This window comes from Lytechinus pictus, chromosome 10 (genome assembly GCF_037042905.1).
Source record: "Lytechinus pictus isolate F3 Inbred chromosome 10, Lp3.0, whole genome shotgun sequence".
Taxonomy (NCBI): domain Eukaryota; kingdom Metazoa; phylum Echinodermata; class Echinoidea; order Temnopleuroida; family Toxopneustidae; genus Lytechinus; species Lytechinus pictus.
Genome location: NC_087254.1, coordinates 25,660,922 through 25,680,800, shown reverse-complemented (window position 1 = coordinate 25,680,800; position 19,879 = coordinate 25,660,922). Strand labels below are relative to the sequence as shown.

The 19,879-nt window shown below is 38.2% G+C and overlaps 1 protein-coding gene across 1 annotated transcript; it reads left to right on the top strand.

The window, feature by feature from the left end:
* The first annotated feature begins 6,007 nt into the window (after positions 1–6,007).
* LOC129270386 (uncharacterized) lies at positions 6,008–15,677 on the top strand. The gene is made up of 6 exons (XM_054907778.2): positions 6,008–6,196; positions 10,067–10,181; positions 11,257–11,631; positions 12,234–12,473; positions 12,848–13,294; positions 13,792–15,677. Exons 1-6 carry the CDS (start codon positions 6,048–6,050, stop codon positions 14,911–14,913), a joined length of 2,448 nt encoding a protein of 815 aa, XP_054763753.2. The 5' UTR covers positions 6,008–6,047; the 3' UTR covers positions 14,914–15,677.
* The last annotated feature ends 4,202 nt before the right edge of the window (positions 15,678–19,879 follow it).

The following is a 19,879-nucleotide window of genomic DNA, read 5'->3' as shown; positions in this document are numbered from 1 at the left end:
ACCGCTACGTCATCACCGAATATGAATATGGGCATGAACATCTTAAGTCAATTTGGAGCCGTTTTGTCATGTTTGTGAGCGAGATAAACTGACCAAATGTAAGAGAATAAACAAAATTTGAGTTGTCAATAATAATTAGGTATGAGCTAAATCCCATGTACGTACAAATTCATATTGCTATTAGTACCAGATTAAGACTATGACATAAAATGATAGAGTGCACAACACGATTTCATGTAAAGGGGTGCACAGCGAATTGATCCATTTTTGTTTGGCTTTTTCATAACCCCCCTCCCCCCAAAAAGAAGAAGAGATGAGATCTCATTGGTAAGAAATGACCTTATTACATCACCCCCCCCCCCCCCCCAAAAAAAAAAAAAAAAAAAAAAGTGGGTTATTACTTTCAAACGGTTGTGATTTCCTTCCGAAAGCCTTACTACTTAAAGGGAAATGAAACTTTTGGAATAAGTAGGCTTGTGTCAAAACAGAAAAATCAAAGAAACAGATCAACGAAAGTTTGAGAAAAATCGGACAAACAATGAGAAAGTTATGAATATTTGAATATTGCAATCACTAATGCTATGGAGATCATCCCATTGGCAATGCGACAAGGATATGTGATGTCACATGTGAACAACTTTCCCTTTGATGGACTATAAAATATCCCCAAAATGTCTCTTTTTGCTTTTTCTTAAAACAGCTTTCCCTTTGATGGACTACAAAATACCCTCAAAGTGTCTCTTATTGCTTTGTCTTATGGTGATACAAAATTCTTTATCCATGATGTATTCTTTTAAAAAATCTGTAGTACATGCCCTCCTATAGAAAGAACAGCATGATCTATTGATAGATGTGATAAAAGAGGCAATTTAAGTGAAATATATACTAAAGTAATGGGGAGAGTTGTTCACAAGTGACATCACACATCTTTGTCCCATTGCCAATGTGAGGATCTCCATAGCATAAGTGATTGCAATATTCAAATGCTCATAACTTTATCATTATTTGTCCGATTTTTCTCGAACTTTCGTTGATCTGTTTCTTTGATTTTCTGTTTTCACATTAGCTATCTTGTTCTAAAGGTTTCATTCTCCTTTAAATTAAACGAATGAACTAGCGGGGAAAAAGTAAAACAAATCACAAATTAAATAAACCAGTTGAACGGAGGCAACCAATTCTTTTCTAGTTTCAAATGGAGTTTTTTCAGAGCTAGATAAGGAATATATTTTTCAATTTGCGCTTTCCTAATCCTGACTGTTTATTGTAGAACAGATTTTGCATGGAAGACCTGCTTACCGAAAAAAATTGTATGGGAATGTCATCACCAATTTTAAATTAAGTTTCAAAGATTCCAAAAGATATGTAGAACCGTGACGTATCACTCCTTAACCTCACGTTTTAAGATTTCTCAGTTTCATACATTATGGGATATCAGTAAATAGGCCAGTGTTATTACAATCATGAGATCAAAGTCTAGTGAATACTCGTTTTAATAGTGATTAATGATATTAAAATCAAAGTTCACATGTCAATAGGCTTAAAACCGAAGAACGCTCTGTAAATAATAATCTGAATGACAAAGTAAAGTGTCTAAACAGATCTTGGCATAGTTAAATTGATCTTATGTCCCTACTGACGAACTTGGTTATGAAAATGTACATTGATGCAATAAAATTCATTATATAAAAAGATATACTTTAAATGAGATGTAAGTTAAGGAGCTGTAGAAGCAGTAACATCCAAGAATAAAAACTTTTACTCCACACCCATTTCAACGAAATAAGTAAATTAGATGCTATTGTGTAGGCCTTTATTTTGCGAGTGCTGACAACAATTTTTTTTATATGTTAATATTTTCTCAAACAACTTTCTAATGATGCAAGGCTCACACTCAATAATTTTCCAATAATTATAACAAAGATCATGTCTTTTTTAGAAAGTTAATTTGCCAAAATGGAATTCCATAATGAACCTCATTGTCATTCAGACATAAAACTGCATTTTCATGCAGCGGTTTGTAATTAGAGGTTAAAGGAGAATGAAACCCTTGAAACCAGCTGAATCCATATCAAAGAGAAAAATCAAAGAAACATATTGTTGAAAGTTTGAGGAAGATTGAATGAATAATAAGAAAGTTATGAGCATTTGAATATTAATTGAGATCACTAATGCCATGTAGATCCTCCCATTGGCAATGCGACCAAGATCTGTGATGTCACACACGTACAAGTCCCTCATTACTTAAGTACTTATTTCACTTATATTCTCACTTTTATAGAGTCTATCACAAGGTGAGGTGTTCTCTTTATGAGAGGACAATTACAGAGGTTCCACAACATTATATCATTGATGAATCGTTTGTCATATGATTAGAATGAGCAAAAAGATATGTTTTGGAGGATGTTTTCAGTGTCCAAAAGGGGAGAGTTGTTCATCTGTGACATCATAGATCTTGGTCGCATTGCCAATGGGAGGATCTCCATAGCATTAGTGATCTCAACATTCAAATGCTCATAACTCTTCTATTGCGAGTCCTATTTTACTCAAACTTTTGTTGATCTTATTCTTTGATTTTTCTTCTTTCACAAAAGCTAACTTGCTCCAAGAGTTTCATTCTCCTTTAATTATCGATTTTACGTCAGAATGCTAGAATAATATATCCAGGGGCCATTCATATGCGCGCGCACTCTCTTTTCTACGTTGTTGCATCCGGTTGCATCACACGTACACTCACCCTCACACACACTCTTAGTTTATTGTTGCGTCATAATCCAGGGGCGCACTTTGCCATCATTTTAAAAGTTATGGCAACATAAATCACACAAAACATTATTCCGGCGTGTTGGCTATGTGATTGCGTTACAATAAAACCAGACTCTTTCAGCTAGATATTCGATTAAAAAGAATCATTATTTCCAACCCCCAAAACACATTTTATTAGCAGGATTATTTCACAAGTTCGAATGTCCTTTCTTGCGGTTGAGCGATGATAATTCATTAGTCATCCACTCTATCTTGTAAGTAAACACTTGATATTATTTTAATTAGATCCAATGGCATTTTATATGATTTTATATAAATTGTTAATGAAAATGTATAACACCGGAAATGGAATAGCCAAGTATAATGTAAGACTATAGTGTTCAATTTAGGGGATACTCGAGGCTGAAATAGAGTAAAATTCACAGAGCTACATGTAAATGTTCGAAACTTCATCAGTCTTTTCACGTTCATTCAGATGGAATGATGATGTCATGCCCCCTTCCCCATTCTTATGTTATTTATTACATGTAATCATGATTATTTCATACATGTGTGTTTCTCTTATAATGAAATAAACTGCAGCAAGGAATATCTAAGTCATTGAGTCGGTTGCTAATCCAATTTTTTTAGGACACAATTTGAATACACAATTTCATAATGAAAAATAAAAGAACAAGTGGGGATATGACGTCATCCGTTTGCTCATTGAATATTCATAAAGACATGCCTCGAACTAGCTATTCCATCAGAATAATGCAAATCTTTAAAACTCCATAGTTTTGTTATTCCTTGTCAGATTTTGAAAATATTTCCAGTGTTTCGTTGGTCGTGTATAAGGGTCGCTGAGAGTCCGGTTGAGGAGCAAATATTGAGGGTATGTCGCGGAAAACAATGTGAAAACAATATTGTAGGAACCATTATGGTGTTACCTTACCATCGTCGTAAATAAATGCTTAAAACATAGTAGCACAAGGTCATACTGTTCTTTTGAATGAAGTAAACAAAAAAAAAACCATCCACCAGTTGTGTACCAACAGTTTTATCAATCCAAGACATCAACTCTTTGCTTGTTCGATTTCTCCAAGCAACATGAACTAAAATTGAACAACACTTTATGCTTGGAAAGCTACGCATTGATTCCTTAAAACACACACACTAACGACTATTCCAATTTCCAAACCACTGGTTAATATATTAAACATTATTATTGTATAATTTGGGGGATGACCATGACTCTTCCTATTATTGATTATTTCTTCCTTGATACGGTGATCTCATCACAAACAAAAGAACAAGTCCAAACAGATAATGATTATCGTTATCAATCGTCGATATACCCTCCTAACGCTCCCTCACTCCTCCTCACCTATAGAATTCCACTCTCTATTGTTCTCTGGAGATTATTCTATTAATTATTGTTTTCCGCCGCGACATACCCTAAATATTTGCTCCACAGCCTCTCAGCATGCTGGACCTATATATTCATGCTCTCAGCGACCCTTATACACTTTCGTTTGTCTTATTTTTCTTTATCTCTGAAAATCTTGATATTTTTTCGGCCTGGACAACCCCTTTAACCTCGAGTTCTAGTTTGGCCATTAATTTCTCCCAATTTCCAATTTTACACAATGCATATTTGATATCATTCAAAAGATCATTTGATTCTCTTTAAAATGATACCATGCTTGTCATGATCATGCCATCACGAAAAGAGCAGGATTCAAAAATGTTGGATGAGGTCTGAATTGAAAAGCTGCAAAACAAGCAGAAATAGTCATGAAAGGTCAATACAGAACATGATTCCTTTGTCTGTGTCAATAGAGATGAAAATCCATTCAAATCAAGCCCCTGCTTCTGTAGTGATGGTTCTGTGAGATAACATGGTTTGAGTCGTGGTTTGAAATACCCATGCATGTTAATTTTGTTTGTTTGTTTGTTATGTGTTTGCTTGTGCAGAGGTGTGTTTGATTCCATGTTAATGTTGAAGTTAAGGTGCATGAAAATAATTAAAAGAAACCGCTGAGAAACTCACTCATCACCACTGAAAAAAGAACAGTGACTTTCAATATTGTGTCATTTTGCAGCTTTTGAAATTTGACCTTGCCCCACATTTCAAGGCACTGCACCTCTATGTGGCCCATAATCATATCATGTAGGGTATCATTTTAAAGAGAATTAAATGTTCTATTCGTTGATATTAATAACACATTGATATTTACTAAAACCGAGGAGGGATTATCGATCAAAATCAGATTTCCAAACTTTTTTTGAGGAGTTTATATTGAAAAAAAAACAAGGGCTGACAACAATTCTTATTTATGATTATTTTAAAAACAATTTTCTAATGATGCAAGGCTCACACGAATTACACTTTCCAATATTTATAACACAGATCATGCCCTTTTTAGGAAAAATAATTTGCCCAAAATGGAATCCCATAAGAACCTTATGAGGCACACGTTGCCCTCAGTTTGAAAGTTACGGCAACATAAAACACACGCAAGTAACTTTCTGGCTCTGATTATGTGATCGCTTCATAAAAGTTACAAGAAAACTAGACATCTCATTTTACACTGTTTCAGCTAGATATTCAGTTAAAACATTGTAAAAAGAAACATTACTTCCAACCCCAAAACATATGTTATTAGCAAAATCATTTCACAAGTTCGATCATCCTTTCTAGCGGTTGAGCAATGATAGGTTGGTCATCCACTCGGAAGTAAACAAATCTTTCTCGGCTTCTCGCCATCTTTCTTCTTTTCTCCTTCAGGGCCCTTGAAACGATTTTTTACCCCCCCCCCCTCCAAAAAAAAGGAATTTGACAAGCACAAAAGGTTTCGCTACAAAATGAAGCTCGGTTTGGTCCATGCAGAGAAATTTGCATAGCCCCAAAAATGAGGGCTCAACACAAAATGTTTGCCATTTTAATCACATTTCTCCAAACTCCCACACCTAACATGAATAGATATAGAAAGAAAAGGAGAACATGGCCATGGGAAGCGGGGGTGTTGGAGCATCCCCAAGGTTTTTCTAGGGGGTGCTGCGTGTATTATTTTCCATAGGCAGCACCCCCTAGAAAAACCTTGGGGATGCTCCAACACCCCCGCTTCCCAGGGCCATGTTCTCCTTTTCTTTCTTTCTATCTATTCATCTTTCATTCTTTAGATAGTGTTCTTTGTTATCTATTTTTTTACCATCCTTCCCGAATCTCAATCGATTTTTTTAATATATTTTTTGTTATTAGTCTCAATTTAAGCACATTTTCGATCCAGAATTAAGGAAACATGGAGGAATCCAACCTAGGAACGAAACCGAAGTTTGTATCCCCAATAGAAGAAATATCAGACAGCTCAGGGAGGTACATGGGAATATTATCGGATGAAATCTCTCACGATGTCAAAATCAAAAAGCCTAAAACTCCAACAGCTAGAAGGTTCGTATCAACACTGTTTGTATATTCATCACTTTTAACATAATCGACGTACGTCACCAAACAAAAAGAGGATAAGGATGTTTTAATCGAACGGGGAGGGGGCGAATCCTGATGATTTGCAAGAGGGAGACCACATAAAAAACATATACCTATAAGCACAAAATAGGGGGGTGTCACTACATGGTCATCGAAAATATTTTCCCATTAAACTTTTTTATGACATGCAAAAACTGAATGCGGAAAGGGATCGGGAGCAAGGCCTGCTCCTAGCATAGGCAAGGTGGTTTCAAACCGCCTCGATCACAAGAATCCCCGTTAAATTACGAGAACATTTTGAGGCTTAAAAATACCCATTAATTATTCCTGCATTCACACCGCCCCGAAACGTACACTTCGGGATAAATTCCCGAAGTTAGGAGCATGCGCAGAATGGTCTAATAAGCAGGCAAGGCGCGAGATTCAAAACCAATAGCCCAGCAGCCACCCACGGCGCCGCACCCAACGACACGCTGGGCTAAAAGTTCCCGTAATTTGCTTTCACATCGCCAAAATACCTGCGACCTTGGAAAAATCCCCGCGAAAGTTCTCGTAATTTCGCCAAGTACCTACTATTTAGCGGGTATTTTCTTTCGGGGAAATTACGCGTAGTTTGCTTTCACATTACCAAAATACCTGGTATTTTCTGATCGGGGTAAATTTCCCGATCAGAGAATACCTGGAACTGACGAACTTCGAGGCGGTCTGAAACCAAGGTCATATGAAATTTAAGAACGTTATTATTACCAGGTGAATATGGTGGATGATAAAGCTATAAGTTGCGAGGGACCGGTTACCTTTTCTTGGGGTAGACAATTATGTGTTGCCAAATATATTGTTGGTGATAATTTAACTCGTATTAAGAAAGGATCACCAGTCGTAGTAAAGTCGCTCGTCACTTTTTATATAGGGAGGGCTTGAGACAGACCTGTATACCTATTTTCATTCCTTCTTTCCGCGGTCAGTTTTTGTCTCACTAGCATAGCAGAGTGAGACTATAAGCATGATAGGCGTCGCTTTTTCGACGGCTTCGTCGGCGTCAACATCAAATTTTAACCGAAGGTTAAGTTTTTGAAATGACAGCATAACTGAAAAAAGCAGTGGACCTAGTTCATGAAACTTGGACAAAAGTTTAATAAGTATTACTGAACATCCTGCTTGAGTTTCAGGGCACATGACCAAGGTTAAAGGTCATTTAGGGTCAATGAACTTTGGCCAAGTTGGTGGTATTTGTTAAATTACCATCACATCTTAAAAAAGTTTATGGATCTGATTCATAAAACTTGGACATAACAGTAATCAAGTACCACTGAACACCTCAGGTCATAAGACCAAGGGCAAAGGTCATTTAAGGTCAGTGAACTTTGGCCTTTGGGGGTATTTGTTGAATTACCATCATAACTTTGAAAGTTTGTAGATCTGATTCATAAAACTTGGACATAAGAATAATCAAGTATCACTGAAGATCTTGAGCGAGTTTCTCTGTTGTACGAACTTATTTGGCCATTTTAGAAGTAATTATTGAATTGCTGTCATAACTTTCAAAGTTTATGGACATAGTTTATGAAATGTGGACATAGGGGTAATCAAGTATCACTGAAAAGTCTTAGGTCACATTATCAAGGTCAAATGTCATTTAGGATCAGTTGTAGTATTGTATCATTTGTGGTGTTTTTTTTTAATGATTTTTTATAGTAGTTTTCAAAGCCAGCATTGCTGCTTTATTGAATCGCGTAATGCAGGTGGGACTGGCAGAGTCGCTTCACTTGTACTGTTTTATGCTTTCAAATGTTTTTGTATCACTTTGCATCATCATTTCTGCTCGATTTTTTGACTAAAATCCGGACAAAATAATTAAAAGGGATATAATCTCGCATGTAATCATACTCCTCTCTTACTGAACATCCTTGAGTGCAATCATAGCTCCATCTCGAGTGAATTATGCATCTTTTTCGACACTTTCACTCCCAAACTACTCAACCTTTAAAAGGTGCAAATCTCACTCCAAAGGACTGGTCCCATGCCTCACCCACGCCGAAACGAGTGTGATTTGGGACCAGAGCATATATGGGCCTAAAGCTATTTCGAAAACAACAGAGAACGCTCAGCGGCGTAACAGGGGTCGGTGGCCAGGGGGGGCAAGAGCCAAAAATTTCCCGGTCATAATCATGGTATGAACAGGCATAATGGAGAAATGAGGCAACAATTTTTAGAGGGCCAGATAGGCCTATTGCGTATCGGCATAATTTATCTTTTAAAAAAAAATTGCGAGCGAGCGAAGCGAGCGAGCACAAATTTTGACATTTTAAATCCAAAAATTCATTTTTTTTATATGCAGAGAATCATATATTTCACCTTTCTCTCTATCCATTCCTTGTTTTCGTGGTCTGTACGCCACTATGAACAGGATTCTTTGCGGCAGTAACGTGATGAGTATAAAAAACAAACAAACGAGGGGCGCAGTATGGCGCATGTGTTAAAAAAAGCTGCTTAATAAGTCCCGAGCGAGCGAAGCGAGCGAGAAAAAAAATCACCTTTTAATGAGAATTTAACTTTGAGATATATTTTGACATAATATTCAGTAAAAAAATTATATCCTACACTTTTCCTTTGCCTTCCTTTCCTCCTTGTTTTTTGTTCTTGGTTGTAGAACTTTTTGGGGCCATGGCCCAACCCTACCATACTCATATACGAAGTGCTATGCGATTGGGGTCGGGGGCGGAGCCCCCGGAACTTCTTGATATCAAAGCCATTTAAACCTCGCAGATTGCCGCTATTTTTAATCAAATATCGCGGGTATATACAGAATATAGCTTTTACACAACACATTTATTCAGCCCAGTTGCGTAATGAACCAAATATTTTGAGGGGGGGGGGTCAATGTGGGAATATTATTTTAATAAAAGTCGCCAGCGAGGAAAGCAAGCTGGAAAAAAAGATTGCCTACTGATTTTAAATTCTAATTATGTGATATATAGATTTTTTTCATTCAGTTGATAACAAATTTCATTGTTTCCATTTGTTTCATTATACGTTGTCTCCTTTAATTTATTTTATTTCCTTTGGGTTTGGAACCAAGACCCTCCGGGCCTGTACGCCATTCATTGAACGTAAAGCTTAATGTAAGAAGGGTCCCTACAGGGGGAAGTTATATAGAGCCATTTGAAGGTTATAGATGAAGAGCCCCTACTGCGTGGGGTCGGGGCAAAGCCCCGGTATCTTATTTGAATAAAATTTAACAAGCTTACAGCGCAATGTTGTGTGTAGTCCATCTTTCTTCCCGCTCTTCATTTTCAATCATCGGCAGCCCGGTCGTGTTATTAAGTGTTTTGTTTTTCTTGTCCCTTTTCTTCGTTTTCCACCTTCAGCTTTTGACTAATTCCCTTCTAACTTCATTTACCGCTATTGTTTGTAATTTGTCATCTTTTAATTTATTTCCCATCACACTATTGCATTACATAGGCCTATTTCGGAATGATTTATCTTTTCTCAAATGTTCTTCTTTCGTTCCTTTTCCCGCTGTCCTTCCTTCCTATTCTGTTAAAAAAATATATATTTATATTCGTTTTCTTTTCCATTTCCCTTTCCTTCTCCTCCTTTCCTTTTCCCCTTTCCCTTTCTTTCTCCCTCCCTTTTTTCTTTTTCCCGTTTTTTTTAATTTTTCCCGGTGAAATCCGCCAGGGGGGCAGCTTGCCCCCCTGCCCCCCCCCCCCGCCTGTTACGCCACTGAGAACGCTATACAAGCCCCGGTTACAGGCCTTCCCCCTGATAATATTTTGTTCAGAATTTCTCTTTCCTTCCAAACATTACTTTTTTTTTTTTTTTTTTTGATAGAAGTTCAGATGAAAGAATCCATGAGAAAGGAAAGGGTGATACATCAACTATGTCAAGCAAGTCAAATTCTCGTCGATTCTATGAATCGAAGAAGAGAAACAACGAATTATTTGAGGTAAAATCATACGATCTACATAACAATGAACTATTTTTCAAAGCTATTTATTTCACGGCGATGGTACATGACTATAAGGCTACACCCCACATAGGCTTTTATGTATTTAAACATTTGAATGGAGATCGGCAGTGGTAAATGACCAATCTAACTCTGTAATGTAATTTGAACAACAAAAAATATTTCTAAATATATAACCATGCTTTAATTCCAATTTTTAAGCTTACCCTTCTGCAGTCCTTGTAAACGCGATAACTTAAATTTAACTTAACCTAGGCTCATATAAATTGGTGAGTATGACACTATCAAGAGATCTTTTGATTTTGAGGTCAAAATGTCAAAGGTCAAGGTCACAGGCTTTCATTTTACCCTTCTGAAGTCCCTGTAAACGCGATAACTTCAGTTTAACTTAAGCTGGGCTCAAATAATTTGGTGTGTTTGATACTCGCATGGATCCCAGTTGTTGTAGGTCCATGATCCGATCCCAGGAAGCCTTTTGATTTTTAGGTCAAAAGGTCAAGTAGCAACTTTCACTATTTTTTTTTTTTACACTTGTACTTACTTGCCATTTTCCCCCTTTCCTTTTTTTTACTCACATACACGGTAGAACGAACTATGCTCATGCAACAAAATATTTTCCTGGTGGAAAGAGGCACACAGATTCTGTGGTCGTGTGTAATTGTGTAATGGATCACGGATTTTGATAATAATGATGCTCTGTGGAGAAATATTGAAAAAATACTTTCTTTGCGAAAATGTTTTTTTTTTGGGGGGGGGGGATGATGTATTGATGAATCTAAACAGGTTCCACCCTAAATCGCTCAACGAAGACAAACAGAGAAAATGTCGCACATGCATAGCGAAATATATACAGAGACAGACAGACTGACAGACACAGAAAGAAAGAGAGAGAGAAATGCAAACAAACAAACATACACACAGACAGAGGGAGGGAAAAATAAGGAAAAGAAATAATGTAGCATTATAATCGCATGTGGTTCTTGATCGCCAAAGCTCCCGTCCCCTATACCTTTTCAGAATATACGGTTTCCTTCACATTTTTTAATATTCCCAGAATCAATCCAAGATGTTGATCGAACGCCACGATGATAGCTTTGAGTGTAATAAAGCGGCCGTGACAATCGACGATGAGAACCACGGTTCTGGCAAAATTCCTCATACTTCCTCTCGACCCCCGTGTCCCGTGCCTCCTCTTGATATCGACGAGGAAGCTACTACAGTCTACTACAGTCGCCGTGAAGGTGATGATGAGGAACCCATGCAGCCGTCAACGAGAGACCCCGCCAGTGGTCACGACCTCCAGACGATCGATGTTGAAAAGACCGATGAGTTTCCCGCTTCACTTTCCTTGGAAGAATATCATCAACGCGGGAAAACTCGGAAGACAACACCAAAGAGCGCTGTCAAGGATTCCATGACGTTTGAACAAGTAGGTCTCGACTGAGAATCAATATAATTCTTAAATATGGAAAGGAATAATGTTACCATGACAATCGACCTGGAAGTTAGTCACTGGGGCTTGCCTCTTTAACAAGCATTTCGTTTTAGGAAAGCCTCCTAAGTGTTATTACTTCTTTTTTTCCTTGCCTAGTCATTGTTTTTGTTAAATTGCTTAGTTTTGTAATTATTTTCAAAATGGTCAAAATAATGTAATATTTGCCAATAGCCATTGTGTTTCTACTTTACTGCAAATTCTTGTGTTTTACTTCTGATTATGGTTAAAATTACTATAAGGCCGGTAACAGGGTATTTTGACTTAGAGGCATGATAACCCTAAGGTTTTTATTATTATTATTGTTGTGATTATTATTATTATTATTATTCTAATTGAATGGCTCGGGCAGTATAAGGCACACACAGGTTAAGGCCTCGATCCCTCCTTCCTTCCTTTTTCCTCTTGTGTTAAAACTACCTGACAAATCACACAAGGGGTGGTCGCTCCCTGCATGCCCCGCCCCCTATGTAGCGCCGACTTGTTCGAATTAGTCATTACTTTCAATTATTAATTTGCCTTTTGTTCCCCTGTTGCAGCAACGTTTTTCCCGTATGAAGTCTGCTCCTCAGCGTTCCCCTGTTCCCTCACGATCACCCGATCATAAAGAAGCAGGCTGGGTCTTGAACCCAATCGTGACCAATTCTACCAACGATCGACCTCTCTCTCGTATCGACTCACCATCACCACCGCCTATATATCCTAGGAAAGATCCTAATGCAATGCCACCAATGCTATTCCCGCCAAAGCATCTTAAGCAGGAGGAAGATCGGATCAAGGTACATTTTTAAATTAATGATGACTCACAAGAAAATCAATCTCAAGATTATTAACTCGTCAGGATTTGCTTCGAAATTATAAATTTTATATCCCCAACCTGTTGATTTGAGTCAGTTTTGGTCAGTGATCATAATAACAGAAGAAAATCCCAGTATAATTTTTCAATTAACTTAGGGCAGTTTCAGATAAGAAATTGCAAATTGTTAACCTTCTGGATCGCCTATAGAATTTATGGGTATATTTAACTATGAAAATGTATTTATTTGTTTAAGAACATAGCTTCCACTATACATTTATGACACTTTAGAAAAGTGATCAAAATATTCTTATCCACCGATAATTATTGCACATATTCAATTCTGTACCACGACAGATGAATATATGGAACCACCCTATTTCTCCGCTACCTAACATTCCGTCAAGGTTTGTGCCACCAAAAGAAGAGCAACAAGGCACTAAGAGTTCCATGTTGACAACCTCTTTGGCAATGGCCCCAAATATGCCAAATACCGCAGATACCACGTCTGATCACCATGCAGCCACGCGAAGGAACACTCTGTTGAGTAATTCCAGAGACTTGTTAACACCAGGTTGTGCAGTACAAGTCGATTCAAAGAGAACGACTACTCATCTACAGATAGACGTTGATGTGAGATCGGGTGGGTTAACATACTTCATGCCACTTTCTTGCGACCAACACAGAAGCAAATGGTCTCTTCCACGTCACATGCAATCCCGGCGGGAACGAACTCGGGAAAGGGAACATAGAATCGCAACGAAGCTGATCCAAAAGAATAACATGACCAAGAAAAATCTTGAGGTAATCGCCAAGACGTACATCCCTTTTAGATTTCTGATACACCTGGAACCTGTTTTACGAATAGTTATGATTGACCTATCAGAACTAGAGAAAGTCATTGATGCTAGACATCTTTTAGATTTGGCTGTATTCCTCATTCCCTTTTTAAAAAGAATAAACGGTAATGCGTCATGTTGACTAAAGTATATGTTTTATCCTTATTGTATTGTTTAACACTTGATTGAACAGATATGAGGCCTTCCAAATTATACATCACTTGTTTTCCATTGTTGAGACTATTGTAAATCAATCACTTTCAGTAGATCGGCCTCTGTGATGAAGTTTCAGATTATTTCAATGTTATTTTTTCAAAGAAAAAATGATGCAGATGACTTTCTTTTCATGTTAGATAATAGGAAGGCTATAAACCTAGAGTAGAGACCTATAAAATTATAGATTTGATCACGATGACGATGGTGTACTCGTGTGAGATTATTTTTTTAATTTTTTCTTTGCAGAATCTTGAACTCGCTAGGAAAAAAAGGAGAAATTATTTTGAGGCTCGTCTGGAAGCAGTTCGGCATAGATACCAAGAACTTCTCGAGAGGAGGCACATGATTCAAACTAGCCTGGAGCATAAGCAGAAAAATGCAAAGAACAATAGGGAAATACTCAAAACGAAACGCCAAGGTAGATTCCAACGTGCCCAAGAAAGGAGCAAATTGCTTCAGGTAAGGAAGAAAGTTTTGAGTCAAATCAGAGAGGCCATATCCGTGAAGGAAAATGCAATAGATATAGTGACAGAAAATGGAAGTAGTATTCCTAACTTGCCAGATGACGATGGAGAGAATCCGGAGGCTGAACAACAAGATGAGGAAGGTGAAGGGATAGGTGAAGGAATCATTGAAGGAAATATTGATGGAGTTGAACGTGATGGTGAAAGAGGAAGACTAGCTGAACCACAGTCTACAGACAGACGTAATGGCAATGCCGACAATGATCGTAGGATGGGTGAAATAGACAATGGTAACGTTTTCTACGTATTTGAACATGATAGTGGCAGAGGAGATGATGGATCTCAGGATACTGTGCAGAGGGACCCTTTGAGAGAAACTAGAAACTTTACAGAGACTTTTGGCATTGCGGTAAATTGGTTAACACCAGACGATCCAAGAGGAATTCCTCGTTCAGCTCGAGGAGAGGATTACCAAAGCCTCCGTACTTTATTTCAGATGGAAGCTATGTACGCCTTACAGGGACACAGAGATATAGGCTTATTTCCAAGACCGCATTCAGAGCCGGAACAAGATTGCCCGATCGAAGGATGGTCCCACTACATGTTAGCCATCCGAGCGATCCGGGACCACATCGAGGAAGTTTCAGCTGACTATTCTGACGGGACATCATCCCCCGCATCATCCACGGGAGCACTTCCTATCGTCTTTCAGGAGTCCAAAACAGCGCAAGGTGACTACTTTGACGAACGTGAGGATACACCGAGTATCACGGATGATGAGTACCTTGAGGAAATTGAGGAGGTGGTGGGGTTCGTCGATGAGGTGCTTCCTCAAAGGGAATCGGCCCCGGATGAACAGATGAATGTTAGAATGAGGCCGCGTCAAGGTGCGAGTCATCACTAGTTTTGAAATTAGAAAATTTCCAATAGTAAGATACTCGAGGTGATTGGAATACCCAAGGTTTAAGCTTTCATTATATACTTATATATACGGAGACAAGTTCTATGTGTTTAAAATTCTTCTCATGGAATGACTCCATGGAAAGGTATGCTTTAAGACGTGACAATACATGACGGACGGAACATTTAAAAAAGTGTAAGAATAGTATATTTGATGAATTCCGTGGAATGTTCAATACTTCAATCAATTTTTTTCGTAAGAATTATATGGTTTAGTAGTTAATGTGAAAGCTTTCAAAGATTTATAAGGATCAAGAGCAAAACCTACAGAACATCCGATGTAATTTTTTAACATAGATGATACTTGCATTTCATTTTTTAAAATCTAAATCAATGCATTTTTCCTTCAAATATTAGACAATTAAATCTTGTGTAATTAATAATAATATAGAAATAAATGGTTGTAGGCCTACTTGCTAGCCGAAATTCAGCTGATCTGAAAAAAGGAAAATGAAATGATATGATATCCAGATAATGATATATTTCACTCTTCTCTCATTAGATTCCTTTTTTGTGGTCTGTACGCCACTGTGAACAGGATTATTTGCGGCAGTAGCGTAAAGAGTATAAAAAAAACGAGGGGCGCAGTATAGTCAATGTGCTAAAAAGCTGCTTTATATAAGTCCCGAGCGAAAAAAAATCACCTTTTCATGAGAATCTAACTTTGAGCTATTGTTATTATTATAAATAAAATCATATCCTACACTTTTCCTTTGTTTTTCTTTCCTCCTTTTTTGTTGTTCTTGTTTGTAGAACTTTTTGGGGCCATGGCCCAACCCTTCCATACGAAGTGCTGTGCGGTTGGGGTCCGGGCGGAGCCCCCGGAACTTCTTGATGTAAAAGCCATTTAAACCTCGCAGATTGCCGCTATTTTAGTCAAATCGCGGGCATATACAGAATATAGCTTTTACACAACACATTTATTCAACCCAGTTGCGTAATGAACCAAATATTTTGAGGGGGCAAAACAGAGCCATGTTGGAAAATTTTGTAAAAAGTCGCCAGCGTGCAAAGCGAGCTGGAAAAAATTGAAATTAAATCCTAATTTTATGATAGACTTTTCCATTATTTTCAGCAAATAACATGCACATTTCATTGTTTCCATTCATTTCATTATACGTTGTCTCCTATAATTTCTTTTATTTCCTCTTGGGTGTGGATCCAAGACCCCCCCCCCCGCGCTTGTATGCCAGTGATTGAACGGGGGGGGGGGGTTATAGAGCCATTTGAAGGTTATAAATGAAGAGCCCCTACTGCGTGGGGTCTGGGGCAAAGCCCCGGTAGCTTATTTGCATAAAATTTAGCAGGCTTATGGCACAATGTTGTATGCAGTCCATCTTTCTTCCCGCTCTTTAATTTCAATCATCGGCAGCACGGTCGAGTTATTTTTTTTTCTTGTCCCTTTTCTTTGTTTTCCAAATTAGCTTTTGACTTATTACATTCTACCTTCGTTTCCCGCTATTGTTTGTCAATTTGTCATCTTTTAATTTATTTCCCACCATGCTATTGTATTACATAGGCCTATTTCGGAATGATTTGTTCTTTCTCAAATGTTCTTCTTTCGAACATTTTCCCGCTTTCCTTTTTTTTTTCATTAAAAAAAAATCTTCGTTTTCTTTTCACTTTTCCCTTCTTTCTCCCTCTTTTTCCCGTTTTTCTTTTATTTTCCCGGTGGAATCCGACAGGGGGGCAGCTTGCCCCCCGCCTGTAACGCCACTGGTATCTACTCAGACTTCACCCTCCGTTTAGCAGAGGAGACAAAGACAGAGAGACTGACAGACCGGAGCCAGACAAACACCCCCCTCCCCCATACCTACGCACACACACCCTTCCTAAATTATAACACTGATCATGATGACAAAAGACACCCGTCTCCCTCCTCCCCCCACACACACACACACACACCCGTACCCTTCCTAAATTATAACACTGATCATGATGACAAAAGACACCCGTCTCCCTCCTCCTCCCACACACACACACCCGTACCCTTCCTAAATTATAACACTGATCATGATGACAAAAGACACCCGTCTCCCTCCTCCTCCCACACACACACACCCGTACCCTTCCTAAATTATAACACTGATCATGATGACAAAAGACACCCGTCTCCCTCCTCCCACACACACACACCCGTACCCTTCCTAAATTATAACACTGATCATGATGACAAAAGACACCCGTCTCCCTCCTCCTCCCACACACACACACCCGTACCCTTCCTAAATTATAACACTGATCATGACAAAAGACACCCGTCTCCCTCCTCCCCCCCCCACACACACACACCCGTACCCTTCCTAAATTATAACACTGATCATGATGACAAAAGACACCCGTCTCCCTCCTTCTCCCACACACACACACCCGTACCCTTCCTAAATTATAACACTGATCATGATGACAAAAGACACCCGTCTCCCTCCTCCCCCCACACACACACACCCGTACCCTTCCTAAATTATAACACTGATCATGATGACAAAAGACACCCGTCTCCCTCCTCCTCCCACACACACACCCGTACCCTTCCTAAATTATAACACTGATCATGATGACAAAAGACACCCGTCTCCCTCCCCCCCCCCACACACACCCGTACCCTTCCTAAATTATAACACTGATCATGATGACAAAAGACACCCGTCTCCCTCCCCCCCCCCCACACACACCCGTACCCTTCCTAAATTATAACACTGATCATGATGACAAAAGACACCCGTCTCCTTCCTCCTCCCACACACACACACCCGTACCCTTCCTAAATTATAACACTGATCATGATGACAAAAGACACCCGTCTCCCCCCACATACACACACCCGTACCCTTCCTAAATTATAACATTGATCATAATAATAACAGAATCAAAGACAACCCTCTCCCACCCGAACACTCACAAACACAATTATGAAATTGATCATGATAACAAATTAAGTCAACCTTTAGTTTGAAGCAATTTGAGAGGCCAAAAATATGGGGATCGTCCCAGATTTCAGACTAATCCTCATTCCTCAGTGTGATAGTGGAACGTCACTCTCGTCTTCAGTTATTAGGAGATTTACAAACACAAATTATTCTTCCTTTCATAGACTTCTCAACTGTTTACCATTTCTATCACCATCCCGATTCTTCCTTGAACACAAGATATAACTAGAAATAATTATTTCAGTATCACGTACATGTGAAAGGTCATTTAATTATTAATTCCAGTATACTTGTACAATATCATGATTTCATCACAATATTTAAAATGACACAATTGAAAGATTTCAAATATGAATGATTCAAACTGATATCCATAGCAAATTCAAGCTCAAGGACATGAAATTTCCCTTGCATTCCTGCAACATGTACATGCATTTAACACTCTGTGTTACCAATGCTGTATATAAAACTTTAATGAAGGCATAGTAAAGTAATTAAAGCCAATATAATATATAAGCATGAAAAATTGAGCAATAATATATAATAGCTGTGTTTAAGGTAACTCCGTAATACATATTATCAAGTACTTCAAAAATAACATGACAAAGATATTAGTCTGGCAGCATATGTCATCTACTTTGACAAATTGGCCAAGTTTGATTTTTTCACTTTCATAAGTTAGGTGACATCACAAGGAACAATTTTCAACTTGGTGTCAAATTTCTACTGGTCATCTTGACCATGTGAGGGGTCAAATTTTGAAAATGTCTTGATGTGTCGAGTGATACATCAAATTATTTGTCTTGTTATACTGAACAAAAAGTGTACAGCACCATATTGACATCCTGTTAAAAAGTTATGACCGGAAAGGTCAATAGCTAGGTCAACGAACTTTCATTAAATGGCAAATTACACTAATGGGGCGTTGCCAGAAACTTGCCATCAATTGCAAGTCTATTTTCATTCCTAAAATCATGCATATGACGTGCAATTAATTGCAAATTTGCAATAGATTGCTAATCTGCTCCATCAAAAACAAGGAGCGTAATCTGATTTGCTATAGTTAAAAGTGATCAATCAATTGTAAAATTGCAACAGAATATTTGCGATTGATTGCAAATATTTTCTTGCAACACCCCCTAACGGTGCTAAGAAAGCTCATTTTCTGTTAGCTTTTTTCTCTTTATTATACGTGTGTAGTTTTTCATTTTCGATTTTGATAAGTTCATCTTCAAAAGTCCTTATCCAGAACATATAAAGGGTCAAGATATGGTCATTGGGGGCAAAGTGAGCTCATTTGGGAACAGAATACATTAATATTGTGCATGGGTGTGTGCGTGTATGTGTCCAATCTTGATTTTCAAATAGATAATTAAGGGCAATACATATTGTTTTTACTTTAGGTGTAAATGCATATTAATGTAACAGGTCATAAAAAGTTTTACAAGGTATATTTGGGGGTAAAACCAATCTTTCATTGACCTTAAATGTGCTGGTGACCATGATATGAAATTGCCTATATATATTTTATGTGACCATCTCTAGCTGCAATCTTTTTATCATGCTGATAACGTTTTTGTTGCAACCCAATAATAGTAGGCTATGCAGAGTCAGAGGCGGAATGACCGTCACTAAATTGGAGTCAGAGCTTGTTAATCGACATTTTGTTGGTATTAGATATGTCAAATGAGTAGCCTGAGCAACATGTAAGCTTGGCCATCTAGGAGGATCAATTACTTGTTGGATGCAGTTAATGTGCGCATTCAAAATGGTAGACATTTTCAAAGTCTTCGACGAGCTCAGTTCAGAATCTTCTACACCAGTCTTTGTGATGTCCATGATTCCGGAGCTCGCAAAATATGACAATATTGGACCAATGTCCAAAGCCAAGGGTGAGAGAGGACCATTATCATGGAGCTAATAGGGAGAGTGTAGTAGCTCCACAACACCCCAGAAGTGAAGGATATAATCGGAGAGTAT